General features: G+C 40.1%; 2 protein-coding genes across 3 annotated transcripts in view; one reads left to right on the top strand and one right to left on the bottom strand.

Moving 5' to 3' along the window:
* Positions 1–1,270: 1,270 nt before the first annotated feature.
* KCTD18 (potassium channel tetramerization domain containing 18) lies at positions 1,271–21,195 on the bottom strand. Of its 2 annotated transcripts, none has more exons than XM_039469508.2 (7): positions 21,087–21,194; positions 18,246–18,480; positions 16,480–16,669; positions 14,121–14,314; positions 12,984–13,078; positions 5,824–5,926; positions 1,271–2,958 (listed from the first exon to the last, which is right to left on the bottom strand). In XM_039469508.2, the coding sequence occupies exons 5-7, from the start codon at positions 13,015–13,017 to the stop codon at positions 2,439–2,441; spliced, it is 657 nt and encodes a 218-aa protein (XP_039325442.2). In that variant the 5' UTR covers positions 13,018–13,078; positions 14,121–14,314; positions 16,480–16,669; positions 18,246–18,480; positions 21,087–21,194; the 3' UTR covers positions 1,271–2,438. The 2 variants fall into 2 exon arrangements, with proteins under 2 accessions (XP_039325442.2, XP_039325441.2); XM_039469507.2 differs by having other exon boundaries at positions 1,272–2,958; positions 16,458–16,669; positions 21,087–21,195.
* Positions 21,196–21,379: 184 nt separating this feature from the next.
* The window catches only part of SGO2 (shugoshin 2), a 53,984-nt gene continuing 48,491 nt past the window's right edge, over positions 21,380–26,872 (top strand). Inside the window, exon 1 of the mRNA XM_074399298.1 lies at positions 21,380–21,521. The gene's annotated coding sequence lies outside the window, so the exon portion shown is untranslated. The remainder of the gene's footprint in view (positions 21,522–26,872) is intronic.

Below are 26,872 nucleotides of genomic sequence, written 5' to 3'. Positions count from 1 at the left end.
TTAACAAAACAAATCCTTCATTAGGTCCCCACTGCCAGCCTTAGGCTCTCCATGACACAACTAACCAGTTTTAATTGGGGGCAAACCTGTTTTCAACACAGATTATGTGAAAGAGTATAGTCACTTACCTTTTTTAAATATATGAACAATACTTATTCTACTTGTCATAAAGTTTTTTTTTTTTTTTTTTTTTTTTTTTTTTTTTTTTTGACAGAGTTTCACTCTGTCACCTGGCTACCAGGCTGGAAGGCAGTGGTACAATCTCAGCTCACTGCAACCTCCACCTTCCGGGTTCAAGTGATTCTCCTGTCTCAGCCTCTCAAGTAGCTCAACCACAGATGTACACCACCACAGCCAGCTAACTTTTGTGTTTTTAGTAAAAACGGGGTTTCACCATGTTGGCCAGGATGGTCTCGATCTCTTGACCTTGTGATACACCAGCCTCAGCCTTCCAAAGTGTTGGGATTACAGGCATGAGCCACCGCGCCCTACCCATCATTAAGTATTTCTATGTGTCTCTTGATCCAACCGTATAAACCTACTTCTCAAATCACTATAAAGCTTTTTTTCCACCCCCAGGTAGAGCAATGGGTTATGATGAATTACCAACTCTTTCAGGGTTTGCAGTCTGGTATTAAGAAAAATATTTTTCCATGCAAAGTGAGGCTAGCCCCCAGGGAACCACACCCAAATAATGTTTGTTACTCAAGCATGCTGAATTTGACTTTGACTCCTGATACCCATGAGGGGCCATTGGCCCCTTTCCCACCACAGCTGCCCCGGCCTTCAGTAGTTATCCAAAGTCACTCCTCTTTCAAAGACTAAGTGTGCTGAATGGATTTTCCTTAAACTACTTGATGCAGGGAGGATGTCAACAGAATCACGATTGATTAATCGTCAACATGTTTCCTGTCCAGCAACTTAAAATGTCCTAAATCAAGCAATACTAATAATGTCCAGATTGGTTCTGAAAATTCACTATGGTCTTTGATTTCCAGAATGCCTGGATTCTCTATAATAGCATTTTCAAAGGTGACTGACTGTTTTATATATTCCACAGGACAATGCCATTAGGAATCTTGAGTTAAATAATCACTTTTTCTAGTGAAGTAAGCTATCTAGAAAGTTGCTAGTAGATGGAAAGTTATCCAAAATTATTTAATTATTTCATACTTTATCTGGACAAGAAAGCAATTTTGTAAGTGAAAACGGACAACTTAAATAAACTAATAGGTTTTCAAACTACTAATGGGCTCCACGGCTTTAAATAAAGTAGAGACACAGAAAATGCCACTTTTTATGGAAAAGTTTTATTTTTGTAAAAAGTAATGTTTGAGTATACTTACTTTACTCTTTCAAAGCAGTGCAAGTACAATGAGAAACATTTGAGTAAAAAGTACCCTGCTTTATAAGCTTTTTTTTTTTTTAACACAGTGAAGGCATACATACTCTCACTGAAAGTAGAAATATGTGATCCAATTACAAAACGTAACAATAAATACACACAACTGAATAGTCATGAAAAAATAGAGGCTTAATCAAAATATTCTGTTAAAAAATATTAAATTCAAACTATGTGGAAATTTTATGCATAAAAATTATACTGTATAATCAGAATGAATCTTCAGTGGTCATTTCAGAAAAACAAATACTAACTTTAGTTAAAAAGTTAAACTTTTAACTTCTCTTTTTTAAAGTACTTTCAAAACTTCACTTTTCAAATTAAAATGGGATATTTTAACAATTTACTTCAAAGACATACTATATAATTCTTATCCAAAGAGATCTTGTGGTGTTTATAAATAAATCTACTAACAGAAAAGAGTAAGAAAAGCCAATCTAGGAAAGAAAATAGTTCAATTACATGAGAATCAAAGTGCGAATTCAATGCATGGGTTTTTTTCCTCCCCATCATTTCTTTTCATGTTGTCTTTGGAGACAGAGTAATTTGTAGGCAGCTCACCTTGATCTGCATTTCCTCTCTCTAATCTCTCTCGTCTGTGATCTAGTACAGGGACACACTAATATCACCCCCTCCATTTTGTGGGACAGGAATACCTAAGGCCAAACCTCATGCCCACCCTCGAGTTCCAACAAGTAACATTTATTTCAGCAACAAAGTAGACCTCTCTCGAGATTATTTTGTTGTAGTGCCTTGTTGCCTTAATACGAATTAGTCATTAAAAAATAAATTAAAAACCTGAAATTCAAATTGTCCATAGACAAATAATCATTTAAAGGTTGGGAAAATGAGAAATGGAGACTTAACCACTGAAAGTCTCCCGTCCTCCATTCTTAGTTCACACAATTCCAGGACTAGAATCCTAAATATAAACCCAAGTTTCCCCTCTACTGCATTAAGAAAGTGTCACTTCTTTGCATCAGATGGGTTGAAAGCTTTGGGAGATGAACAGGAAATTTCAAGTCCACCACTTCTATCAATTTGTCTTGTCCTTCCTGTTCTCAGTCTGCACTCCCAAAGCTTGGGCAGCTTCGCTGGGAAGCAGCTCAGGGGAGTTGGCCTGCCTCATAGCCGCCGTGGGGGTGGGCAGGGAAAGGGCAGTGGCACAGAGCGGAGTCCTCTTCAGCTTTATCACCCGCTGGGGTGTAGGCTTCTTGTCGGGGAGTAGCACCTTAGCTGGAGGTAAGTGCATGCCTCCATTTTCGGTGTTCAAAGCCCCAAGGGAAGCCTGAGGATGCCCAGGGGCTCCCGTGCCCGCCAGGGCGGTGGCTCTGGAAGGCACAGAGCGCGGAGCTACCTTTCCACGGCTACCACTTTGAAACCGGTTTGCTATTGCCCCTGCTGACGTCTGGACGGCACTGGCTGGAGACACCGTGATTGAGGCCGAGTTCTTGACTTTAATTTGGGTACTTGTGGAAGGGCCCAAAAATCTAACTGGCTTAGGACCAGTCTTATAGTTCACACCTTCTTCCTCTTCGTTGAAAGTTGTCAGTCGCCTAGAAATACAGAAGCGTGTCATTTTCTGCAGGTAGTTTTAGTAATTCATAAAAACATCTCCCAAAGTTTACCTTCAGCATTAATGAAAAGGTTTTGGTCAAGAATTAAAGAGCAAGAGGTTTATGCGCACCTACCTCATCTCTCATCTCCCACCAAGGTCAATATGTGAATAAGGAAGTTTACAAAAGGTTGGTCTCAATTTGAATACAAATTATGTAAAATAACATATAATATTAACACCAGCAAATTAAAATTTGGCATGTTACATGAGAATTATACACTATATCACCCTGTTCCCAAGTATCATGACGTGACCTAGAGGATAACCAGAAATATCACAAATTGTTTTTCCCAGAACTGCAGTTTAAAGAGATTTAGTGAAGAAAAAAAGATTTCACAATCAAATAAATATGAGCACTATGCTTGATATAGTTTGGATGCGTGTCCCCTCCAAAGCTCATGTTGAAATGTGATCCCCAGTGTCGGAGGTGGCACCTAGCAGAGGTGTTTAGGCCATGGAGGAGGATCCCTGATGAATGGCTTAGTGCCCTCTCCATGTTAATGAGTGAGTTCTCACTCTATTCATTCACATGGGAGCTGGCTGTTCAAAAGCCTGGCATCTCTTGCTCTCTCTTGCCATGTGACACACCTACTTCCCTTCACCTTCTGCCATGAGTGTAAGCTTCCTAAGTCCTCACTGGAAGCATATGCTGGCTCCAAGCTTCTAGTACAGACTGCAGAACCATGAGTCAAAATAAACCTCTTTTCTTTATAAATTACCCAGACTGATACTCCTGTATAGCAATGCAAAACTGACTAATACACTGCTGCGTATTTTTTCCTCCTCTTGAAGCTTTAAAATCCATGTTAACATATTAAAGATTATAAAAGGCCTATACTAAAGATATCTGTATTTCCCAATCGTTCCATAATGAAACCTTTGATGGCCAGTAAAATTTGCATTCTTTGGAACTCATTTTGAGGACTGCTAGAATAGACATGGACAAACCTTCAAAGACTCCAGAACTGAGTTTACCATTCATTATAAAAAGCCTACAGGGGGAACATTTTTTAAATGACCTTAAAACTGTCAAAAAAATCATTGTCAAAACCTTGCCTGCTCCTTCAACTTCACTTCCTGAGGAGCACCCCCAGCATTACGGGTGACTGTGATCCTCTCTTGGATATGGAAGTCCGCATAGCATCAGTGTGTCATTAGAGGTGATTACAACTTAGTGAACTCCCATTCTTGGAAATGGGATAATAATAATATGGTTATTTGAAAATTGCCATCTGTAGCAAAGAATGCAAATATAATATATTCAACCCTAAAACCCTACTGAACAAAATCTCTGGTGACCAGATAGCTCCACGGGACCTTACAAGTGCTTCTCAGTCATCATCTTCTTTATCCTGTTGATGCGTCAAAAATGATGCTTTGTAAATTTGTATGTTAAGATAACTAACACAGAGAAGTGCCTCCATAAACCACTCCTGGCTGCTTTGTTTTCCACATCTTCTGCTAGACTCCACACTGACGTTTCTCAACCTTGGCACTATTACCATTTTGGTCACATAATTCTTTGTTCTGGGGGCTGCCCTGTGCACTGTAGGGTGTTTAGCAGCATCCTTGGCCTCTACCCTCTAAACACCAGCAACAACTCCCATCCCACAGTGTGTCAACTAAAAATGTTGCCAAACAGTGTCAAATATCCCCCAGGAGGCAAAATCACCCCTCATTGAGAACCACTGCTTTTGACTCAAAAAATATTTGCTAACTGTAGGCTCAAAAGGCAAAATAAGGCTGGGCATGGTGGCTCATGCCTGTAATTCCAACACTTTGGGAGGCCAAGGTGGGCGGATCATGAGGTCAGGAGTTTTAAGACCAGAATGGCCAACATGGTGAAACCCATCTCTACTAAAAAACACAAAAACTAGCTGGGCATGGTGGCTCATGCCTGTAATCCCCACTGCTTCGGAAGCTGAGTTAGGAGAATTGCTTGAACTGGGACCTGGGAGGCGGAGATTGCAGTGAGCTGAGATCATGCCACTGCACTCCAGCCTGGGCTACAGAGTGAGACTCCATCTCCAAAAAAAAAAAAAAAGCAAAATAAATAATGATAATAAAATTATGGCTTTTAAGAAATAAGATCTGTTTTGACAAGTGACGGTTAACTACTAAAAACTGAATAAGCATCTCTGCATTACAGTGAAAGACCCACAGGGCAAATGTAAGAAAGTAGTCTGAAATTCCATAGGGTTTTCAATTAAATTGTAGAACATGTGATCAAGAAATCAGAAGATCTGAAGGTCATGAATAAAACCCAGACACTGTAAAAAAAAAAAAATGTGGTTTTAAATGTATTTAAAAACACAGTGAAAGAAACAGCTGTAGAGTGAATTTAATGCTAATAATTTCATGGAACATAGGAAAATACCATTAAATGAAAGTGCTATTTGTGGCAATAGGAAAAAGGAACTCAGAATAAGCCAGTAGAAATTTTAAGCCTAAATAGATTTTTTTTTTTTTTTACTATTGACAATAAAGCCTGGGATTTCACTTCTGTGGGACAAAAATACTTACCACAGCATTCCCACTGTGTCCACTAATACTTTTAGAATCGCACTCTCTCAATAAGAACATGTTATACATGCCGTTACAAAGAATTATTCCCACTTTTTATAAAGTTTTGGTAACTTCATATTTCTCAAGATCTATATTTTGATAGTAAGACAGAATATTCATATAGGTGATTAATAAACTTAGTAAGGTCAAGAATTATTATTCATTTCCTCTTCACAATGGCAGTAAAAATGTCAGTGATTAAAAAAATAAAACAAATAATCAACACAGCATAGATAACCTCTTTCGAATTGGAGCCATGTGACGCAGGCTTCCAAGTAAAGGCCGTTCTTCTAGAGTCCAACACTCTATCAGCTCATGAGGCACCCGCCAGTAGCTGACACCTGGAAGGTAGAAAGACGTAATTCAGACAGCCACCATCCATTGCAAAATGCTAAGCAACACTGTTTCACTTAAGACCTGCCAGAGTCTGAGGTTCATGCCACCCGCTTGGCAAAGGGAGGTGTGCACAACATGACAGGAAGCGCTCACATGAGAAGCTAGGGCCAGGGAGCAACATAGCTTACAACCTGGGTCAGGAAGAGCTGGCCACCAGCTTTGCCGCTGATTAGCTGACAAGATTCAGCATGTTACGCACACTCAGGGCAGCTCAGAGTGAGGGCTCAGGTTCCAGCCAAGCCTGTCTGGGTCTGAATCTACATCTCTCACTCATCAATCATGTCACCTTGGGAAAGTTACTTTTCTAGGCCTGAATTTTCTCAGCTGTGAAATGATGACAATAATAGTATGTACCTTGAAGAGCCATTGTGATGATTTAAATGAGTTAATAAATGTGAAGTGCTTAGAACAGGGTCTAGGATGGACTAAGCACTCAAAAAATGTCAAGTACCTTTATTCCCACTCATAGTGCTAAGGAGTAGCGTTAAGTATTGTATAGGCCAGGAGGTGGGTTGTAACACTTGCCCTGTCTACTTCACTGGCTTGCTGTGACATTAAATCAGGGAACTCTGTGAACCACTCTGAAAATGGCAACCAGTTCACAAATATGAGGTAACACCACCCTATAAGCACCTTTTCCAACAAGAATCTGAGCTAGTGAATTAGGCAAAAATGCCATTCAAATGCATTTTAATTTTTAAATCTGTTTTTGATTAAAAGCTGAAAAATGTATTCTTGAAGCCTCAAAAACATTATGCCAAGTGAAAAACACCAAACACAATAGGTCACATATTGCATCATTCCATTTGTAGAGATATCAAGAGTAGGTAAATCCATCGAGACAGAAAGCAGACTGCTGGTTGCCAGGGGCTGTGGGAGACAGTGGAGTGGGAAGTGACTCCTTAATGGGGTTGGGGGTTCCTTTTGGGGTGATAAAATGTTTAGAACTGGATAGAGGTAATGATTGCACAGCACTTTGAATGTGGTAAATAACACTGAAATGTACGCTTTAGTTATTGTTATGTGAATTTCGTCTCAATTTCTTTTTAAAAAGAAGCATATATACACATGAAAAAAGCTCAAAGAATCATGTTGAACAAAAATTGTTTACAGTAATCTTATAAGTTCCAATAATGGATTTGGTGTTATCTTCTTATTAAGGTTCTGGTAGTAATAACCAATTTGGGAAGCTAGGCATATAAATCGTTATAATAATAGAAATGTCTGATGCTCAAATAACTCTATGATCCTCATTTTAAAACAATTAACTTTCTGGAACTGCTTGATTACACTTCAGAACCTATGTATACTATAAAAACATTATCGAATCTGGTCCATTAAGTTTGCCTTTTTAAAAAGTCAAATATATTAAGATATAATTTACATAAAATAAAATTCACCCTTTTCAGGTACACAGTTCAATGAGTTTTGACAAATGGATATAGTTATGTACACACAGTCATAATCAAGATGTAGAACACCTTCTATCACCCCAAAAGGGCACACCCCTTTGCAATCGATGTCCCCTCCATCCTTAGTTTTGCCTTTTCTGAAATATCATATAAATGGGATAATACAAAATGCAAGCTTTTGTGTCTGGCTTCTTTAGCATGATGCTTTAAGATTCATCCATGTTGCTGTATGTAGCAATGATCATTTATCAGTGAGTAGTATTCCACTATATGGATACACCACAATTTGTCTAAAAACTTTTTTTCCTGCCTATAAAGTAATTCACATCCCTTGTACAAAACCTGGAAAATATAGAAAAGTAATATATAAAGGAATCAAAGTCACTCCTAATCAGAAGACTAGGAATCACTGGCTCAGGAAAGACTAATATATTTCATTCCAGTCTTTTTTCTAGTCATATGATACACTTTACATTTATTTCCTGCTTTTTATCATTTCTTATTTTATCATGGGCATTCATCTATGCAAAAAGTTATTTAAAATAACTTTAATAGCTTCATTATATTCCATCCTGAGGATATGCCAAAATATAGTTAACCCTCAATCATTAGACATTTAAAGTATTTTTATTTTGTCCCTGTTATGAATAATGCCAGAGAACATTTCTGTTCCTAAGTCTGTCTGCGTTTTTTTTTTTTTTTTGAGACGGAGTTTCGCTCTTGTTACCCAGGCTGGAGTGCAATGGCGCAATCTCGGCTCACCGCAACCTCCGCCTCCTGGGCTCAGGCAATTCTCCTGCCTCAGCCTCCTAAGTAGCTGGGATTACAGGCACGTGCCACCACGCCCAGCTAATTTTTTGTATTTTTAGTAGAGACGGGGTTTCACCATGTTGACCAGGATGGTCTCGATCTCTCGACCTTGTGATCCACCCACCTCGGCCTCCCAAAGTGCTGGGATTACAGGCTTGAGCCACCGCGCCCAGCCGTCTGTCTGCATTTATGTCCTTAAGATAGATTCCAAAAAGTAGAATTACTGAATCAGAGAATACGAAGAATTTTGACGCTACTGATGTGACCTAACAAGTTATTTTCTAAAAGTTACATCAATTTTCACTCCTACCAGAAATAAATGAGAGATCTTTACTCGTCTGGTATATAAAAAATTATTTTGATTAAATAAACATTTCATTGATAAGGAATGAAGTTGAGCCTCCTGTCACATGTTTATTTCCTTTTCTGGTCATGAACGTTGTAATTTTTTTTATAGTAGTGGTTGACTTTCTAATCAATTTTAATAAACCTTCTCTCTATTAAAGATATACTTTGTCCAGTCAATGCAACATTATTTATCCTAGTTTTTCATTAGTCTTTAAATTTATTTATGATTTTTAATGTTTTTTGTTTTAATATTTATGCCTAGCATTCTATTATTGGAACGCTAAGCATGTGGGAGTTATTTACATCCTACTGCTCAAGGTCATTGCCAAGGTCTGATTGCAAAAATTCAAAAAATTGCAACCTCAGGCATATATGGATTAAGAGACAGGGTCTTGCTATGTCACCCCAGACAGAGTACAGAGCGCTACCATAGCTCAGTATAGCCTCAAACTCCTGGCCATAAGTGACCCTCTTGCCTCAACCTCCCAATGTGCTACGACTTTAAATGTGAGCCAATATGCCCAGCAATTTTTTGTTTTAAAGTTCCTAATACTTTAGACGTTATGTAACCAACTTTATTAATCTTTGTATTTATGATTTTTAAGCTTTTAATGTCTTTCCCTATTAGGACATAAATTGTTTTCTGACATTTTCTCTTCGTTTATTAGTTTCTTTTTTCTTTCATAAATCCATCTGAAACTATTTTGATAAATTATATGAGGTTAAAGTTTTGGTTTTCCTCCCAAGCATATTTCTAAACTACTTATTAAAATGCTGACATTTAATAATTTTTTAATATATACTTTAAGTCCTGTGATACATGTGCAGAAAGTGCAGGTTTGTAAAATGTGCAGAACATGCCGTGGTGGTTTGCTGCATCCATCACTCCATCATCTACATTAAGTATTTCTCCTAATGCTATCCCTACCCAAACCCCACCCCCTGCTATCCCTCCCCTAGCCCATCACCCTCTGAACAGGCCCTGGTGTATGATGTTCCCCTCCCTATGTCCATGTGTTTTGATTGTTCAACACCCACTTATAAGTGAGAACACGCACTGTTTGGTTTTTGTTCTTATGTCACTTTGCTGAGAATGATGATTTCCAGGTTTCACACAGTATTTTTACTAATTTTACTGGTGTTTACCCTTCATCTCTGCTCTATTCTTATACCAGAAGCACATGCTTTTTATTACTATAGGTCTATAGCATGTTTTACTATCAAATAGAGCTAGGCTCATCCCCCTAATTACTTCTACTCCCAAAATGTTATTGGCTATTTTACCTATTTATTCTTTCATAGGAATTTTAGAATCATTTCCTCAAAATTCCAAAAAAACTTTTTTTTTGGAATCTCACCCACTGCTATTTTGATAGACCTATAATTTAATCTAGAAGAACTGACATCTTTCTAATATTCATATTTCCCACTCAGGATCATGGTACATCTCACCATTATCTTCATGTCTTCTTTTTTATGGGTGTATTGATGGATAAATACATTTTAGCAGTTTTCTTCAGAAAAGACCTAAGTATTTCTTGGATAGTCCCAAGGATAGTCCTAGTTATTTTATGTTCTGCTTATTGCTATAGTGAATGGGATTTTCCTTTATAATTTTTAATTGATTTATCATAGGTTAGCTGCTGATTCTGTATACTTGTATTGTATCCAGCTAGTTTAACCTACTAAATTTAGCACTTAGAATACTCTCAGTTGATTCTTTGGGGTTTTCTAAAAAGACACTGTCTATAAATAACAATGACTCTGTCTTCTCCTTTCCAATAGTTTTTTCTATTACTTCTGTTTCTTATCTTACGGATTTTCACAGGCCTTCCAGAACTTTGTTAAATCACAATGATGCCTCATTACATGCTTTGAAAATGGATAAAATCAGTCACATACTTTGTAAAAGGTATTGATCCTAGTTTTCTGCTTCAGCTTTCTTTCTCTTTTTTTTTTTTTTTTTTTTTTTTTTAAGAACAGAGTCTCGCTAGGTAGCCAGGCTAGAGTACAGTGGTGCAATTTTAGCTCACTGCAACCTCCACCTCGCAGATTTAAGCAATTCTCCTGCCTCAGCCTCTTGAACAGCTGGGACTATAGGGGCGCACCACCATGCCCAGCTAATTTTTGTATTTTTAGTAGAGACAGGGTTTCACCATGTTGGCCAAGATGGTCTCAATCTCTCGACTTCATGATCTGCCTGCCCCGGCCTCTCAAAGTTCTGGAATTACAGGTGTGAGCCACCGCGCCCGGCCCTGCTTCAGCTTTCTAAGTCAGTGGCCTCCTGGACATCTTGCCATTCCAGAGGCACTAACAGAGACAGAGAACACCATGGAGTTTGTTCTCCAACTTGAGTATAAGTGTCTCAAAATAAATTAAATATAAGGTAGTAACCTTAAAGATGTCATCCTTCCTGCTCGAGGGTATGACTGGAAAGGAAAAAGGAGGGAAAGTGAGGGGGGCAAAGTTGAGGAAAGGAAGAAGGACTGAGCTGACACCACACCTGAAGCAAGAAGAGCTGATAGAGTGTTTTGTTTTGTTTGGTTCTGTTTTGAGATGGAGTTTCGCTCTTGTTGCCCAGGCTGGAGTGCAATGGCACAATCTCAGCTTACTGCAACCTCCGCCTCCCAGGTTTAAGCCATTCTCCCACCTCAGCCTTTCAAGTAGCTGGGATCACAGGCATATGCCACCATGCCTGGCTAAGTTTTTGTATTTAGTAGAGACGGGGTTTTGCCATCTTGGTCATGCTGGTCTCAAACTCCTGACCTCAGGTGATGCACCTGCCTCGGCCTCCCAAAGTACTGGAATTATAGGCAATAAGCCACCATGTGCAGCTGATGCAGTTTTTAAAAGCCTCTTCCTCTCCTTTTATATCTTGCTCTGTCACCCAAGCTGGAGTGCTGTGGTGTGATTATAGCTCACTGTACCCTCAAACTCCTGGGATCAGGCAATCCTCCTGCCTCAGCCTCCCAAGTAGCTGGAACAATACATGCATGACACTAGGCCCTGTTCTTTTTTTTTTTTTTTTTTTTTTTTGAGACGGAGTTTCGCTCTTGTTACCCAGGCTGGGGTGCAATGGCGTGATCTCGGCTCACCGCAACCTCCGCCTCCTGGGTTCAGGCAATTCTCCTGCCTCAGCCTCCTGAGTAGCTGGGATTACAGGCACACGCCACCATGCCCAGCTACTTTTTTTGTATTTTTAGTAGAGACGGGGTTTCACCATGTTGACCAGGATGGTCTCGGTCTCTTGACCTCGTGATCCACCCACCTCGGCCTCCCAAAGTGCTGGGATTACAGGCTTGAGCCACCGCGCCCCCCGGCCCTGTTCTTTTATCAATTATGTGACTGGCAGTCAGTCTTTACTAGCTTTTAGGATTATCTGAGGAAATAATATGTCTTTGGATCCAATTTTAGCACTTGTTATCATACTTTGCACCTAACAGACACTCAATACATGCTTATTAATTAAGAGAAAAACGCTTAGGCATAGAACAGAACACATAACCTTCTGTGATCCCTCTGAAAGTATCAGAGCCCTTCTGAGACTCAATTCCTCATCTATAAAAATAGGAATGGTGCCGGGCACAGTGGCTCACACCTGTAATCCTAGCACTTTCAGAGGCTGAGGCAGGCGGATCATGAGGTCAAGAGATCAAGACCATTCAGGCCAACACAGTGAAACCCTATCTCTACCAAAAATACAAAAATTAGCTGGGTGTGATGGTGCATGCCTGTGGTCCCAGCTACTTGAAAGGCTGAGGCAGGAGAATTGCTTTAACCCGGGAGGCAGAGGTTGCAGTGAGCTGAGATCACGACACTGCCCTCCAGCCTGGTGACACAGCAAGACTCCATCTCCAGAAATAAAAATAAATAAATAAAATAAATAAAATAGGAATGGTAAGTAGCATACAGGATTTTGTTAGGACTAAGAGACACTAAATGTAAACTACTTATCAGGGAATATCAAACAGCGTTATTATTATCAACTCTCACTCTGTAGATTGATAAAAATGATCAGTTTTCAAAGTGTACATTTAAGATTATTTTAATTATTTTATAAGGGCTCTTTAGACATATTCCCCAGTATTATTTTCTCTCCATTTCCTTGATTACATATTGTATGCTTAATTTGCAGTATTTTTACAATGCACAGTAGGTATTAAACGAACTCTTAATTAAATAAGTGCAACTAACAGAAGCATATTTAAAGTTACTGACTTATAAACTATTAATAACATCTAGCAACTCATGGGATTTAAAGATTTGCAAGTAAATCGCCTCAGTGTCACCTTGAGATAACAAATACATTTACACACTCAAAAGAATATTTTTTGAAAAACAGAAATGCAGGATATGAGCTTACTTTGTCTTACTAAAAAAAAAAAAAAAAAAAGTCCACCTACTTCCAGGAAATAAAAGAATTGCACTGTACCTTTTCCTTCCCAAGCATCAAAGGCATCCATCATTTTCTTCAACTCTGCTACTGAATAATAGCTCCAAATGTACTGAACATTATTTCCCGCCTCTCTAGAAATAGTGCAAAAAGTAATGAAAATATACTACCTAGGTATGGATGTGTATATATACATACAGCTAAGAGACATTTAGTAAGAGCTTGTTAATTAAGAGGAAAAAATAGGTAGGCACTGAGTAGTTGTTCTGTGTTCAGTGTTCTGTAAGTATATATAAATTTACATATATAGATATATATGTACACATTACATATTAACCTACATTTCAATCTCTTTTTACCACAGTATTTTATTAATTCCACAATATACACCATGCAGACAAATCAACACATCTTTAATGTCAAGTTTTAAAAAAAATCAGCGAACTCCAATGAACTTAGAAAATATTCACCTTTGACCAGCATTATGCCAGGCACTTACATATCTCACATAGAAGCATCCCTATCTCTAAAGAATTCAGAAACTGATGACATATTTAATCATCTAAAAAGGCAAGCTGATATGATCCTGGAATAGTCACTAATATCTGACCCAATCCCATCTGCCAGAGAATTTTTTTAAAAATTGCTAAGTGAATTAACCAGTGTAAGTAAGAATACAGGAAAAATATTAAGTAGTAACTCTTAAGAATTTAACATGATCAAGTCACAGAATTCTAAAGCTGGAAGGGATCAGGGAAGTGCTTTGTCATTTCTCAGAAGATTCCAAGGTAGGCTGGCCCTAGGTCACTCAGTAGACCTGTTGACTTCTTATGCCAAGGCCTTTATGGTCAGGAAGACACCAGGCATGTGGCTTTTCTTTTTACTTTCTCTTCTTTTCTTTTCAAGCCTCTCAAGGGAGGGGATTCTGATGCAGACTCCCAACTGAGAACCACTGCACTAGACTGTGGAGATGGCCTGCACTTATCCATACTGTATGTGAAATGATCTTAATTATAATTTCCTCATGAAGCAGGCCTATTTCAACAGCTATGAGGGCTCACTCATGCTGAGAGGTGTTAATGGTCTTTCCTAGTGAAGCACAACATTTCATTCAGAAACACCTCTTAGAAGAGACCAAGACTTTATTTTCTTTTTCACATTTAAATTTGGACATACCTTTTAAAAATGCTTTTGCTGTGAATTCTTCCTCCCAGCTGCTTATCAATAGCATCTGTTCCATCAGTTTTTGTGGCATACACACCAATAATTCTACTCTCACAGCTTGCACCAGATGTGTTAAGATAGTGGAGAACCCAAACTGTTGGTTTATTGCAGACCAAGCCATATGAATCACAGAAGTCTGTTAAAGCCTGAAGCAAAAAATATATATAAAATTTGAATTTAATTCTAGAGTAAAATAAAAATGAACATGCTCCATTACTTTCATGTAAAAGCTGAAATTCTAGTTGGTCATAAGAGAAATACAAATATTGTAAAGTTCAGCTTAGTCTTTACACCTTTAAAAAACAAACATACATCTTTTGAATTAAATGGAGGAGGGAAGGACAATCACAAAAAATACCACCCAAAAACCCAATACCTTTTCACCTACAGAATCCTTTCCACGTGGAAATTCCATTTTATTTCTTACACCTTTAGTCTGCCAACATCACTTTTAATTTTATAATCTTTGTAAGATCATTCCTCCACTGCCGACATCACTTTTAATTTTGTAATCTTTGTATAATAACTAAAAGGTAGACCTTTTTCTTTTCCCTTATTTTCTCCCAAATTTCCTATTTGACACAATCTTCCATTCACCTTCTACTAACTAACTCCATGGTCGGTCCTTATTTTTAATTCCAAGTTCCAATCCTGGACTAACCAGATTGATTTTTGTATTACATTGAAAGAATGAATATATAAACTCAATATATGCTGCCCGAACCTATTTGGCGTTTATCCACCTAGTCATTCATTCATTTGAATATTAAGTTACTACTTTGTGCTGAGCTCTAAGATCCAGAAGATATAATGATCAACAATGGTGAGATGGGGTCCCAGCCCTCCCAGAGTTTATAGCTAATGCAGAAGATAGACACTGTATAAGCCACCAGCACCCTGTGTAAGAAATGCCGTCAGCCAGATGAGGTGCTCCAGGGCACAGAGCAGAAGGGCTTCACCCAGTGAAGCTGCCAGGGCCTTCCCTGGGAGAAATAGCTTTACTGTTCTAAGTACCCTGGACAGGTACTTTGTTGTGTTCACAGCTATATCCGAAGTGTCTGGAATAGTGTCTAACACAAAGGAGATACCTAGTATTTACCGACTCAGTAAATGAAAATGGGGCCCTACCATGTCTTGCACTTTCATTTAATATTGCTATCTAACTCCTGTATTGGTTTGCAATTCTACTTACACATACATCTACAAGAATCTCCAGCCATACTATAAACTTCAAGGGCAAAGAACTGTATGTTGTATTTATTGGTGTCCCATACAGCCCCTTGTACAGTGCCACAGGCCCTTGAAATAAACATGTGTTGGCTGACAGCATGAATTTGGGCATGCTGTGTCCTTTTTGAATAAAAACCAGGAATAAAAGACTATAGAGCTGGGACTTCTGAAGATGAGCATTAACCCTCCCCAACCTGCTAGTCAGGCCTCATTTTGCAGATGTGACAACAGCGCTGAAAGACTATCGTTTGAAAATATGGTTTAGGAATAACTTCAGTAGCAAAACCCATATAACTATGCAAATTCCTGAAGGGGATATGGAACCATATCAACTTTCTCTTCATGCTGCGCTCCTAAGAAACAACAACCCATCAGCTTGCTTCCTAAGACATAAAAATCAAAGAATTCAAACCAGTTAGGATCAGTTTTCACTATTAACAATTTTCTAAGAAAAATATTTTTCTTACATGCTCAAAAGTGCTAATTAATAACACATAATACTTTCAATAAGACAAAAACAGATAATTAGGATTTTCAAATCATGTAAAGATCTTTAAAATGTGATTTAAAATAGAAGCATCTTAAAAAGAGATTTACTGATCTCAAAGTGAACTGGCCAAACTAATGTTTTAACTTAGTAACAAACTACTACACTTAACTAAATCAAGTAAGATACTTTTATTATTTATCAGGATCACTCTTTTCAAAAATCATTTTACTAAATAGAATACTACTACTATGCCCTCACATAGTATAGCATTTCCCTTAATTAAAAAAATAATTTCAGGAGTTCTATTAAAAAAGCCATCAAAAAACTGTTAAATCTTCAATGAGGAATATAAACTCAATCAACTTCTGAATGGCAATAAAATATACTTTCCAAGAATTTTGGCCTTAAAAAATGAGAAGTAGTAGTAAAGAAACACATCTTCAAAATGTATAAAAACCTATTTTGTTTGGTTAATGTGAAAACACAGGCTATGCAAAATAGTACATATTGCTTTCTGCATCATAAATATACATATATATTTTTTTAAAAACTTAAAAAAATGCCAAGACCTTTTTAAGTTCTATATTTGACCTTAAAGAATATGTCTCCATTTCATTGGCCAAGTGGTCAGACAGGCTGTACGGATAAGGGATGCCAAAGTAATCAGCCTCTTCCTGCAGGGCAATGCGGGTTTGCTCATCTGTGGGAATCTGAACTTCTCCATGAAGATAATCCAAAAGGTATTTAAACAGACGTCCATCACGGTCAATAACACAAGCCCCTAGAAAACATTCAGTTCAAAAATGATTGTACAGATTCATATGTCGATCAATAAGATTTCAACAAATCAAATGAGGTCTGAAGACCTCTAGAATTCTAAATGTGTCTTTCTCACATAAAAGTTAACATCTAGTGTTCAAATAGGTTTATATAATCTAGGCTGGATTTTTGGTTGTGCATTCTCACCCACCACATGGGAAAATATACTCCATTTGGAACACTGGATGCAATGACTATATTCCTGTAGTGGCCACTGCAAAAGCTAAGGGCACCTCACACTGCTGGTAGAAACAGAAGTTTACCCCTAACCTTATCTCATCTGGACTAGAACAGGCATATGGAGGTGCTCACTAAAGACAGCATGTGGGTGCTCATCACTATGTCCAGTGTTTGCATATCGGCAACACTACAAACCTGGGGTTCCTGGCTCTAGGCATGCTAGACGATTGGAATTATTGGGTTAGTCCTTTTGTACTATGAGAATCTAAACTTTAAAAAAGAAGAAATGCTATACTGGTACTACTTTATAATAAAATATTTTTCTTAGATAATTTAGCGTAATAATAATAATAATAATAATAACCTCTGCATGAGATTAGTCAGTAATTCCTTTTCTCCCTTGACTAGCTCACAAAAGAAGGGATTAAGAAGGTAAAATTTAGGGGCAGAGAAGAAAACTGAATCTCTGCTTACCATCTTTGCCCCAAAAACCTTTCTGCCCAGGTAGACACCAGGCCCTGGGCATCAGCCATCATGATTTTATTTTCCTATTTTTTCAACTGCCATTTAACCAGCAAAGCATCCTAACACCCCGGTTATTAGCAGTAGAATAGTCCCTCATGTTTAAGACTCCTCAATTGTTCTCCTCTAACACAGAACCAAGAGTGGCTCTGGGGCTCATACACAGCACAAAAAACTTCACTCATGTTGATGAAGTTTCTTTACAACCAGTAGTATGTTCAGTGAGTTCCAGAGCACTCGAAGGAGACAGCAGCCCCAGAACCCTACCTGTGTGATTTAGTTTCTTCTGAAACCCAGGTTTCAGTCCACTGCCCCTTAGCACCTGACAGTATCACAGCACAGACATTGTCTCAGCCATGCACATCAGCCACACAGCAAGACTATGCAGCTAGGCTAGGTGCGAGCCCAACACTAAGTCTACACTGACAATGACTGCTCTGTTAGCGATAAGGGCAGCTGCTTTCTCCAAACAAACACATTTCTAACTTGAAGAACACAGAGAGAAGCAAATCTATTTAATCAGTATCAATATCATCACTGGAGGCTGCATGAAGGTAACAAGTTTCAAAATATAGTTAATCTCCATAATTAGGTCATGACGAGCCTTCATGAACTCTTACTTCTTTGTCAACTTTTAGCAACAGTATCACAGATTTTCAGAAGTAGTGTTTAATTTCTCTATTACTTAATGAATCTCCATAGAGTCCTAATGATCGCAGTAATTAGTATATTCATCTAGTACATTTCATTGTAAATTAGGAAAATCAAAGGAAATTTAAACTGGACTCTTGTGTTAATAAACATTCAGATCATGCTTCCAGACTTTGGACATTTACCTGACTCATCTGTTTTTAGAGGAAAGCGACCACTGAACATAGATGCCAACATGGAGTCCTTAAAGCGGCACAGGGACTCCCGCCGGGCTGTGTAAACGCAGCCACCCACGTTCAGTCGGAGAATATCTAGCACCTCTTCTTCTGCCTCGTGGCCTTCCATTTCTGCCCCAGACACTTGAATTTTTGCCTCCCAACACTTTCAGAAACTTCAAAACAATGATGTCTTGGTCTCTCTCTGAAAAACAAAAGACAGTCATCCCTGCTATTTCCAACAAGACACTAAATAGATGATAAAATAAATGCACTTCAACATGACTGAAAATAAATTCTTCAGTACTGGCAACATTGAAGGATTTTCTATAATATAAGAGAATTTCAAGACATGCTAAAAAGTTGGAGAATGCTGGCTCAGAGAACTTGTAAAAGATAATAAACAACTAACAACCCAATCATAGCTGTTGAAATGACTGTTTAAGCATGGTAATGCATTCTCTGTCACATAGCAAACAAAAGTGAGGCCTGCTTGTGATCTTCAGTATTCACATATCTTTTTAACCATGGTAATTATGCCTGAGGGAGCCTCTAGACTGCAAAGATCAGTGGACACCATGGAATTGAGCTGCAAGGCTCTACCCCTCACCAGCCCCAGGATCTTGGGCAAATTACTTATCTTCCTCTTCCACAAAATGGAGAGAGTGATGATGCCTACCTCAAAGGACTATCAGGGGAATAATTAAAAGAACATAAGAAACAGCAAAAGAGCATTTAAAACAGTCTCTGGCTCATGGTAACTATTCAATAAATTATAAATATTATGCATAATGATATAAATTTAACCATAAGGTGTCTACTGAGGAACTTGATGATATTGACTGAAAATTTAAGAAAATAAAGGAGCAGGAATTATTAACAATGATAACTATAATTCTTAAGTTAGGTAACTAAGGAATACATAATTTATCAACTGAGATCATAATTCTTCTTTTAATTTTTTAAAATTTTTTAAAAATTAGATAGGATCTCACTGAATTGCCCAGGCTGGTCTTGAACTCCTGGGCTCAAGCAATCCTCCTGCCTTGGCCTTCCAAAGTGCTGAGACTACAGGTGTGAGCCACCACACCCAGCCTGAGATCAGAATTCTATTTATACCAGCAGCCAGACTAGTCTAGAACTACAAATGACACCTCCAAATCACCCAGCTTCTTCACTGTGAAATGGATGAAGCTTCTGGGAAGTTTTAAGGATTGGATTTTTTAGTCCATTCTGGAGATCACAGAACCACAGATGACACTGTGGTGTTTTCCCACCTAAAACAATACTGTGATGAAAAAGGTACTCCTAATATTGAAAATCTGCAGTATCCACACGTTTCACAGCAAGTTTGAAATGGCTGCCTAAAGGCTCAACTACATCCGTGTCATTTCACTTTTACTCAATGACCAACTAAGATCGTTTCGTAGATGCCAGTCTGCAATAAAATGGAAGGAGGCCATTAAAATCTGAGGAAGACCATGTGTGTAGAACCTAGTCAATAACAGAAACCATTATGGACCAAAGGTCCCGCCTTCCAAAACTACTTATGAATGTGACTTCTTGCACTGCCTAGAAGTTCTGGGCACAGCACTCCAAAGATCCATGTGTGAGAACCACCTCTGAGGGGTGGGATGGCACTAGTTCCTTCTGCCTCATTACCAGCTCCCTGGAATCCTATCTATTCTTCAAGGTCCTCAGCAAACCTAATTTCTTGCATGACCTTCCCACGTATCTCTCTGCGCCCCCTCCCAAGTTAGAATCCTTACACAGTTCTACAAGTATACTTTGTGTGTCTGTCTACATTTTACATCACTTGTTCAATCCCTACTTTTTGGTCTGTAGGCCAAGGAAGCCAGGGCCTATGCCACTCTTAATAACTCCCATTTACTGAATGCTTATTATGTGCCAGCCACTGTAAGGGACACTTGACACACATTACCTAATTCACACAAAAACTCTACTGGATGTAAATTATTGTCCCTGTTGACAGATGAGGACACTGTGGTAAAAAAAAAAAGTGATGTGTACAGGGGCCACACTAAGGCTGACTGCTAGTAGGTTGTGAAGCCAGCCCTAATCCAGACTGGCAGGACAGACCCCAAGTTCTTCCTGCTGTACCCCACACTGCCTCCTGCAGCACTGCTTCACCCCCATAGCTCCTGACCCAGCCCTTTCACTCACTAAGCATCTGTACATCTCAACACTCGGCTACAAGAACACAGCAGCACCCTGATCCCGAGGATTTAAGAGCTACTCCTGTACCCCAACCCCAGGCAGTCTCTCCTAAAGAGAGAACCATCACCATTCCAAGGCCACGCCAGAGGGGCACTCCCCAGGCCCCATCCTCAAATGCACCCAGTTAGGCTCCCTCCGATGTGGAAAATGTCCAGCCCTCGGGGACATGTCCCCCAGAGTGCGGTCCTATGAGCACCTGCATCAAAACCATCAAGGACGCTTGGGAAAACGAAGCCACTCCAGCCACAGCACAGAGTTCCTGAGAAAGTCTGAGAGGGACCTGCCCGCGAACCCCACTTTGAGAAAGTGGGGGTTCAAAGGGCTCACACTCCTCTTTCAAAGCGGGAAGAGCGGGGAGGGGCTGCGGAGCCAGAAAGCCCCGCCAGGGTCTTCCGCGGCCTGGAGACCCCAAATCGGCCCGAAGCCCGAGTCTGCAGCCCCGGACACGCGCGTTACCAGCGCGGCCCGGGCCCTTCCTCAGGGTGCCCCGCCGACTTCCAGGCCCGCGGCCCACCCCTCGCCCGGCTCCTCCGCACCAGCGGGTGGGGCGGGTCGGCAGCTTCCCAGACTGACCTGCTGCCAGCCCGACCCTCTGCGCGGCCGCCGGACGCCGCGGGGCGGACGCGGAAGTGAGCACCTCCTCGGCTGCTCGGCAACTCCGGGAGCAGAGCGGCCCCAGCGGCGCCCCCGTGCGGCCTGGCTCTGCTGCGGCGGCGGCGGCGGCGCGGCCTAGGGAGACAAGGAGGCCACGCCCCGGGCACGCCACGCCACGCCACGCCCCAGGCTGGTCCCGCCCCCTTGGGCCGCCTGGGAGTCGGATGGGTCTTCCATCCCGGAGCATAAGTAAAGACACGGCAGAGAAGGCCAGAGCTGAATCCCGAGCGACGGTTTTGTCTGTTTAGAGGCTGATTTTACAGGTGAAGAGAAGAAACAGCCGCAGAAGTTGGGATTGTCCAAGGTCACTTAATAAGTGGCAAGAATTAGGATGTTAAGTGTTCTCACCACCAGGTCAGTGCCCATCCCTCTAAATAGGGCTGCTCAGTGCCAACGTGTATTAATATATTGCACTTGGATAAGTCTATTTGGATAGTGTCTGCAGCTTACAAAGCTTTTTCACATACAGCATTCTTGTTAGTCTGTGAGACAGTGCTATAAGGGTGATATTTATTTCCCATTATAGCAAGGAAATTTGAGGCAAATGCAAACCATTTGTTCGACAATTTTGTACGCCTGACACGGTGCTAAGTGCTTTGCATGCACTACTTAATTTCCTCTTAAGGAAAACCCTGAAAGAGTTCTTCCAGTTTCTAGCAGCATCTTACCTTGTGCAAGGTACTGTGCTAGGTATTTCCAGAAAAATATAACAGTCCTGTTTTCAAGGTGCTTTCATGGAATCAATAATATTTGGTTCCAAATTTCCCTGAGAAGAGAATTAGCCAAGGAGAGGTAAGTCAACCTATCCCCTTAAATATTAGCAGTCTTGGGAGAGAGGGAAGGTTTGTTCAAGCTATAATTATTAAACACTAGCTGTGGAGCAGGCACTGAGAGTTAAGGACTAGATGAGACAAACAATGGGCGTTCAACTTTACATTCAAATGCAACATGCAGAAAACTTGTTCTGTAAATATTTTAGGCTTTATGGGCCATACACAACTACTCAACTCTGAGTTGTAGTGTGAAAGAAGGCACCGGCAAAACCTAAACAAGTGAGCATTGCTAGTTCCAACTTTGTGGACACTGAAATTCCAATTTCACGTAATTTTCATGTGTCATGAAATGTAAAAATGCAGTTTTTTCAAACCCTTAAATATGTAAAAGCCATTCTTAGATCATGGGCCAGACAAACACAGATGGTGATCCATGGGCCATAGTTTGCCAGCCCTTGTTCAAGTGGCAGAAACAGACACTAAGCAAAGTGATGACAGATAGTGATCACTAGCTGTGAGGAAATGAGTGGACATTTAAGTTGAGGGCTAAAGGGTGAGAAGGTGTCCACCTTCTACAGTGATGGAGGAAGGGTATTTTATAGGAAGAAGGGAGAGTAAACGGAAAGCCCCTGAGGCAGGAGAGGACTCAGCAATCTGTAGGAAGAGAAAGGCTACTAGTATGTTTGAGCCTTGGTGGGCATCAAGACAAGCGGGAAGATGAGATGGGGTGAGGTTGAAGAGAGAGGCCCAGGGTCTAAAGTATTGTGTGGCCTTAATAGAAGTTTAGTTTGACTCTATGCATAATGAGAAGCTACTGAAAGGTTTTAACCAGGGAAGTGACATGATTGATTTGTCAATAAAAATAAATCACTGCAGCTACTGAGATGAGAATGGATTGGAGAGGTATGAGATGGAAGTAGATGACTATTGCAGTAATCCAGGGAAGAAATGTCATAGTTCTCCTTGAGCAGTGTTGGCAATAAAGAGAAGTGGATGGATGCAAGAGGTGTACTTAGGAGATAGAAATGGCATAAAATTTGTTGATGGATTAAATACAATGTGTTAATATGAATCCTCTGAGAAGCAGACAATCCTATCAGATTAGACATGTGAGAGACTTACTGAAGGGAACACCTGTGAGGTAATAATAGGGAAGCACCTGAGGGGAATTAGAAAAGACATTAGACAGTTTCAACCCTTGTAGAGAACAGGAAAGGAAGAGTAGGAAAAGTTGTAGATAAGATACAGTTCTGAGAAAGTTTCAGCACAGCCAATGGGAAGTCTTCAAGCCAATGTTGCCCATATAAGAAGAGTTCTGTGTCTCCCAGGAATGTATCTGCCTTACATCCCTCTGCTCAGTTGCTGGCGGGGAGCAGTCAGTGGCAGTCTTCCAGCCTGGAACATGGTGATAAATTTCAGAGGATACCTGCTGGGGCATCAGTCAACAATACTCCCTGCAACTGGGATCTGAGATGTGCATTTTCATGGCTGCCATATATGGGATTTAAGGGAAAGGGGGAAATGTAGGAATATCTCTAAATTGTTGGTTTGAACAATAGGATGATAGTGAGTTTACCAAATTGGTGAATTATGGGAGAGGAATATGTTTGAGGGAAGAGATCAGAAGCCGTCTTTTGGACTACTAAGATTCAGATGTTTATCAGACATCCAGGTAGAGAGATCAATGAGCAATTGAATAAATCTGGAGCTCAGGAGTAAAATTCTGTGTTGAAGGTGTATGTTTTGAAAACATAAGCATTTAAAGCTATGAGAGTTAATTATCTGCAGAAAGAGCAGATAAATGAGAAGAGACAGCATGAAGCATTGACTTCAGCACTTAGAAGTTAGGCTTACAAGGAAGAGCCAATAGGAAGGAGGGGAATTAGGATCATATGGAGTTATAGGAACCAAGAGAGCAAAATATCATTCAAAATATCAAATGCCACTGAGAGATCAAGGGTCCATTGTATTTGGTATTGCAAGAGTTCTAGGTGACCTTGACAAGAGCAGTTTCAATGCTGCGGTGAGGATGCAAACCAGCCAAAAATGGGCTGGAGAATGAATGGGAGATGGAAGACTGGATGTAACCCTTTAGAGAAGACTTTGTTGTAAATAGAAGTAGAAAAGTGAGGCTGTGAGTGAAGGTGGGAAGAGTCAAGAAAAGAAGTTTTAGGATGAGAGTCATTCCAGCGGGTTATGCTGATGGAAATGATTCAGTAGATAGGCAGAGACTGGTGAGGCAGGAAGGGGAGAGTGGGGCCAACTGAAGGAATGAAATACTTGGCAAAGCAAAAGTGTATTGGAGTCAAAGCACAAATGAAGCAATTTTCATTTAACAAGAGCAGGGGTAGGAGGTAAAATGGAGAAGACAGATTTCAGTTAAAGTAAGTTGTAGATTTCACAGAGAAGAGATGAGAAAAGTCTGACCAAATGGCTTCTGCATTCTCCATTTAGTCTAAAGCAAGGTCAGATGCTGAGAGTAAAGGATATGAGGGGTGGAAGAGGTTTGAAGGAGTGTAAGTTATGAATTATGTATCTTGGAAACTGAAAAGCAAACTTTCTATAGAAACTTGGTAGGATTGCTAAGAAGGAACGAGTGTCCAGTTGAAGATTTTAATCATTATAGCATGGATGACAATCTAGTCATCCCAGTTGTATGACTTTTATCCAGCAACATTCAGCAGCTTCAGTACAGGTGCTGAGAAAGTAAATAACTCTGGGCTCAGCCAGGGTTGGGATTTAGCCAGGTAGTATGACACAAGGATTGACTACCATGATGAAACATCGACTCTATGCTGGGTAAGGAGGGAAATATATGAATGTGGTGATGCATAGTGAAAGGGCAGTGAGGTTAATGGATCTGAGATCTCAATGGAATTATTATTCAAATAGGAATTATTCAAATAGGGATACTAGAGTAAGTGAGCTAGAAGGATTGAAGGCAGTGGTCAGAGAGTATACTTGGATTCAAGATGTCAGAAATCATGTAATGAATGTAATGCCAAGGCTCTGGGATGAGATGCGGTGGAAACAAAGTTAGCGGAGATGAAAATTGTAAATAAATGGCAAGCCAGGTTGTAAGATGGGTTATCACCATAAATAAATACAAAGTCAACAAGAATGAGTAGGCATAGAGAAAAAGATGAAACGGAAGCTGATGTCACCAATAATTGATGATCAGAAGAGTTGTAGAAAACCGCATTGAGATAGGAGAGATCCTCTATCTAGATGTATGCACATAGTTAAAATTACCTAGGGCTTAGAAAGACAAAGGAGGGAAAAGTGTTGGAAGCACTTTTGAGAGAAAACAGAATGCCAGCCCCACCTCCTGATTCTGGAATATTGGGGGAGTGGAAGAAAAAGTCGTCTCCCCTCGAGAAGACTACAGTGGAAGCAGGACATCTAAGAACAGACAACTTTCAGGAAAAAAAAATTTAAGCATTAGTAACATTTTAGCCAGGTGTGATGGTAGGTGCCTGTAATCCCAGCTACCCAGGTGGCTGAGGCAGGAGAATTGCTTGAACCCAGGAGGCAGAGGTTGTAGTGAGCCGAGATCACACCACTGCACTCCAGCCTAGGCGACAGAGCAAGACTCCGTCTCAAAAAAGAAAAAAGAAAGAAAAAAACTGTGATGGTAATATTTAAAAGTGGATTTAAAAGGGCTCTGTGGAGGTGTTTGGAAGCAACGGGAAGACTGAGGAATTGGCGCAGAAGAATGAGGATGAGAGCCCCTCATAACAGTGGACAACTTGGGGAATTGCTACTGCTGGGGTGATTATAGACATAATGAGAAAAGTCCTAACGGTCTCTTAACGCAGGGTTCAAGCAAAGGCCAAATATTTAACTCAATAGCATTGGTATAACCCCACTTTCTGACTGCTCTCAATTGTATGGTGAATTAAGGGCAGGGAGAGTCTTATGTGGAACTGAAGTGTCAGGAAAACCCTTCGGTGATTACTCCCTCCTGCAGCTCTCCTGGAAGGAAAGAACAATCCTAGCTCTGGTGCATAGGAGCTTGAAGGGAAGGACTCGGAGCCTGAGTCACACACCTAATTAGACTCCAGACTGCCCTCCTCTTCTGGCAGGAAAGATAGGTACTTGTCATGGTAAAAGAGAAACAAATAACTGTGACTATCCTCCGGGAAAAGATTCCCAAACCATAAACATTCCTCCTTCAAATCCAGGACAAGGTATGAGAGAATGAAGGGTCTGGTTGCTTCTTTGTCTGCAAAGGCTGGATGAGTTAGGATGTTTTTCCTTTTACAATGCCTGGTGCAGAGTGTGCAGTTCCACCAAGATGACACTGACAGGACAATTTCTGAGCAGCTAGGCAATAGCAGCCATCGCTGCATAAATCTGCATTTCCCACCTCATTCTCTGAAAACCACACTGCAGAACAACAGAAAGATCAAACAAAGCTGCATGAAATGCTTGCCCTCTGAATACCTAAAAGAGAATGTTCAAAGTTCAGTGTATCTGAAATAAACATCCAGTCTCGACTAGCTGTGTCCCAAGATCTTGCCATAAACTTTCACAGAGATAAAGAGCAGTTTGGAGAAAGTGAATGGAAGAGAGAAGTGGAGAGCTGTTGACAGGCCTGTGATTGATCTAACAAAACCATAAAAAAGAGAAAGTCCATCATATGTGCTAAAATACTGGAGAAGATTCCTAGGGGATAAAACCACTTGCTATATATATTTTCTTAAAGTGAACATGATTCATGGTAACAGGCTATGAAATACATTGCTTCTGGAGGTACAGAAGGTAAAAAGGAATAGAGAGACACCCTTTGAATCTTGGTGAAGAGAAAAATAAGTAAAAAGAAATTTTAGTTCCAAGTAAAGCAAATGAATTTCAAAACTCCCCCTGCCCCGCCCCTGCGAGGCTGGAGTGCAATGGCATGATCTCAGCTCACTGCAACATCCACCTCCC

The sequence above is a fragment of the Saimiri boliviensis genome, chromosome 5 (assembly GCF_048565385.1).
Source record: "Saimiri boliviensis isolate mSaiBol1 chromosome 5, mSaiBol1.pri, whole genome shotgun sequence".
Taxonomy (NCBI): domain Eukaryota; kingdom Metazoa; phylum Chordata; class Mammalia; order Primates; family Cebidae; genus Saimiri; species Saimiri boliviensis.
Note: the sequence above shows the minus strand (reverse complement) of the source record. Positions and strands in the feature narration are given on the sequence as shown.

Excerpts from the sequence above, each read along its gene's own strand:
- KCTD18 (XM_039469507.2), bottom strand. The coding sequence starts at position 18,405 with ATGGAAGGCCACGAGGCAGAAGAAGAGGTGCTAGATATTCTCCGACTG. Across the intron at positions 14,315-16,457 it reads CAAATATAGAACTTAAAAAG|GCTTTAACAGACTTCTGTGA; the intron begins GTCTTGGCATTT and ends TTTTTGCTTCAG. Across the intron at positions 5,927-12,983 it reads TGATGCTTGGGAAGGAAAAG|GTGTCAGCTACTGGCGGGTG; the intron begins GTACAGTGCAAT and ends TCTACCTTCCAG.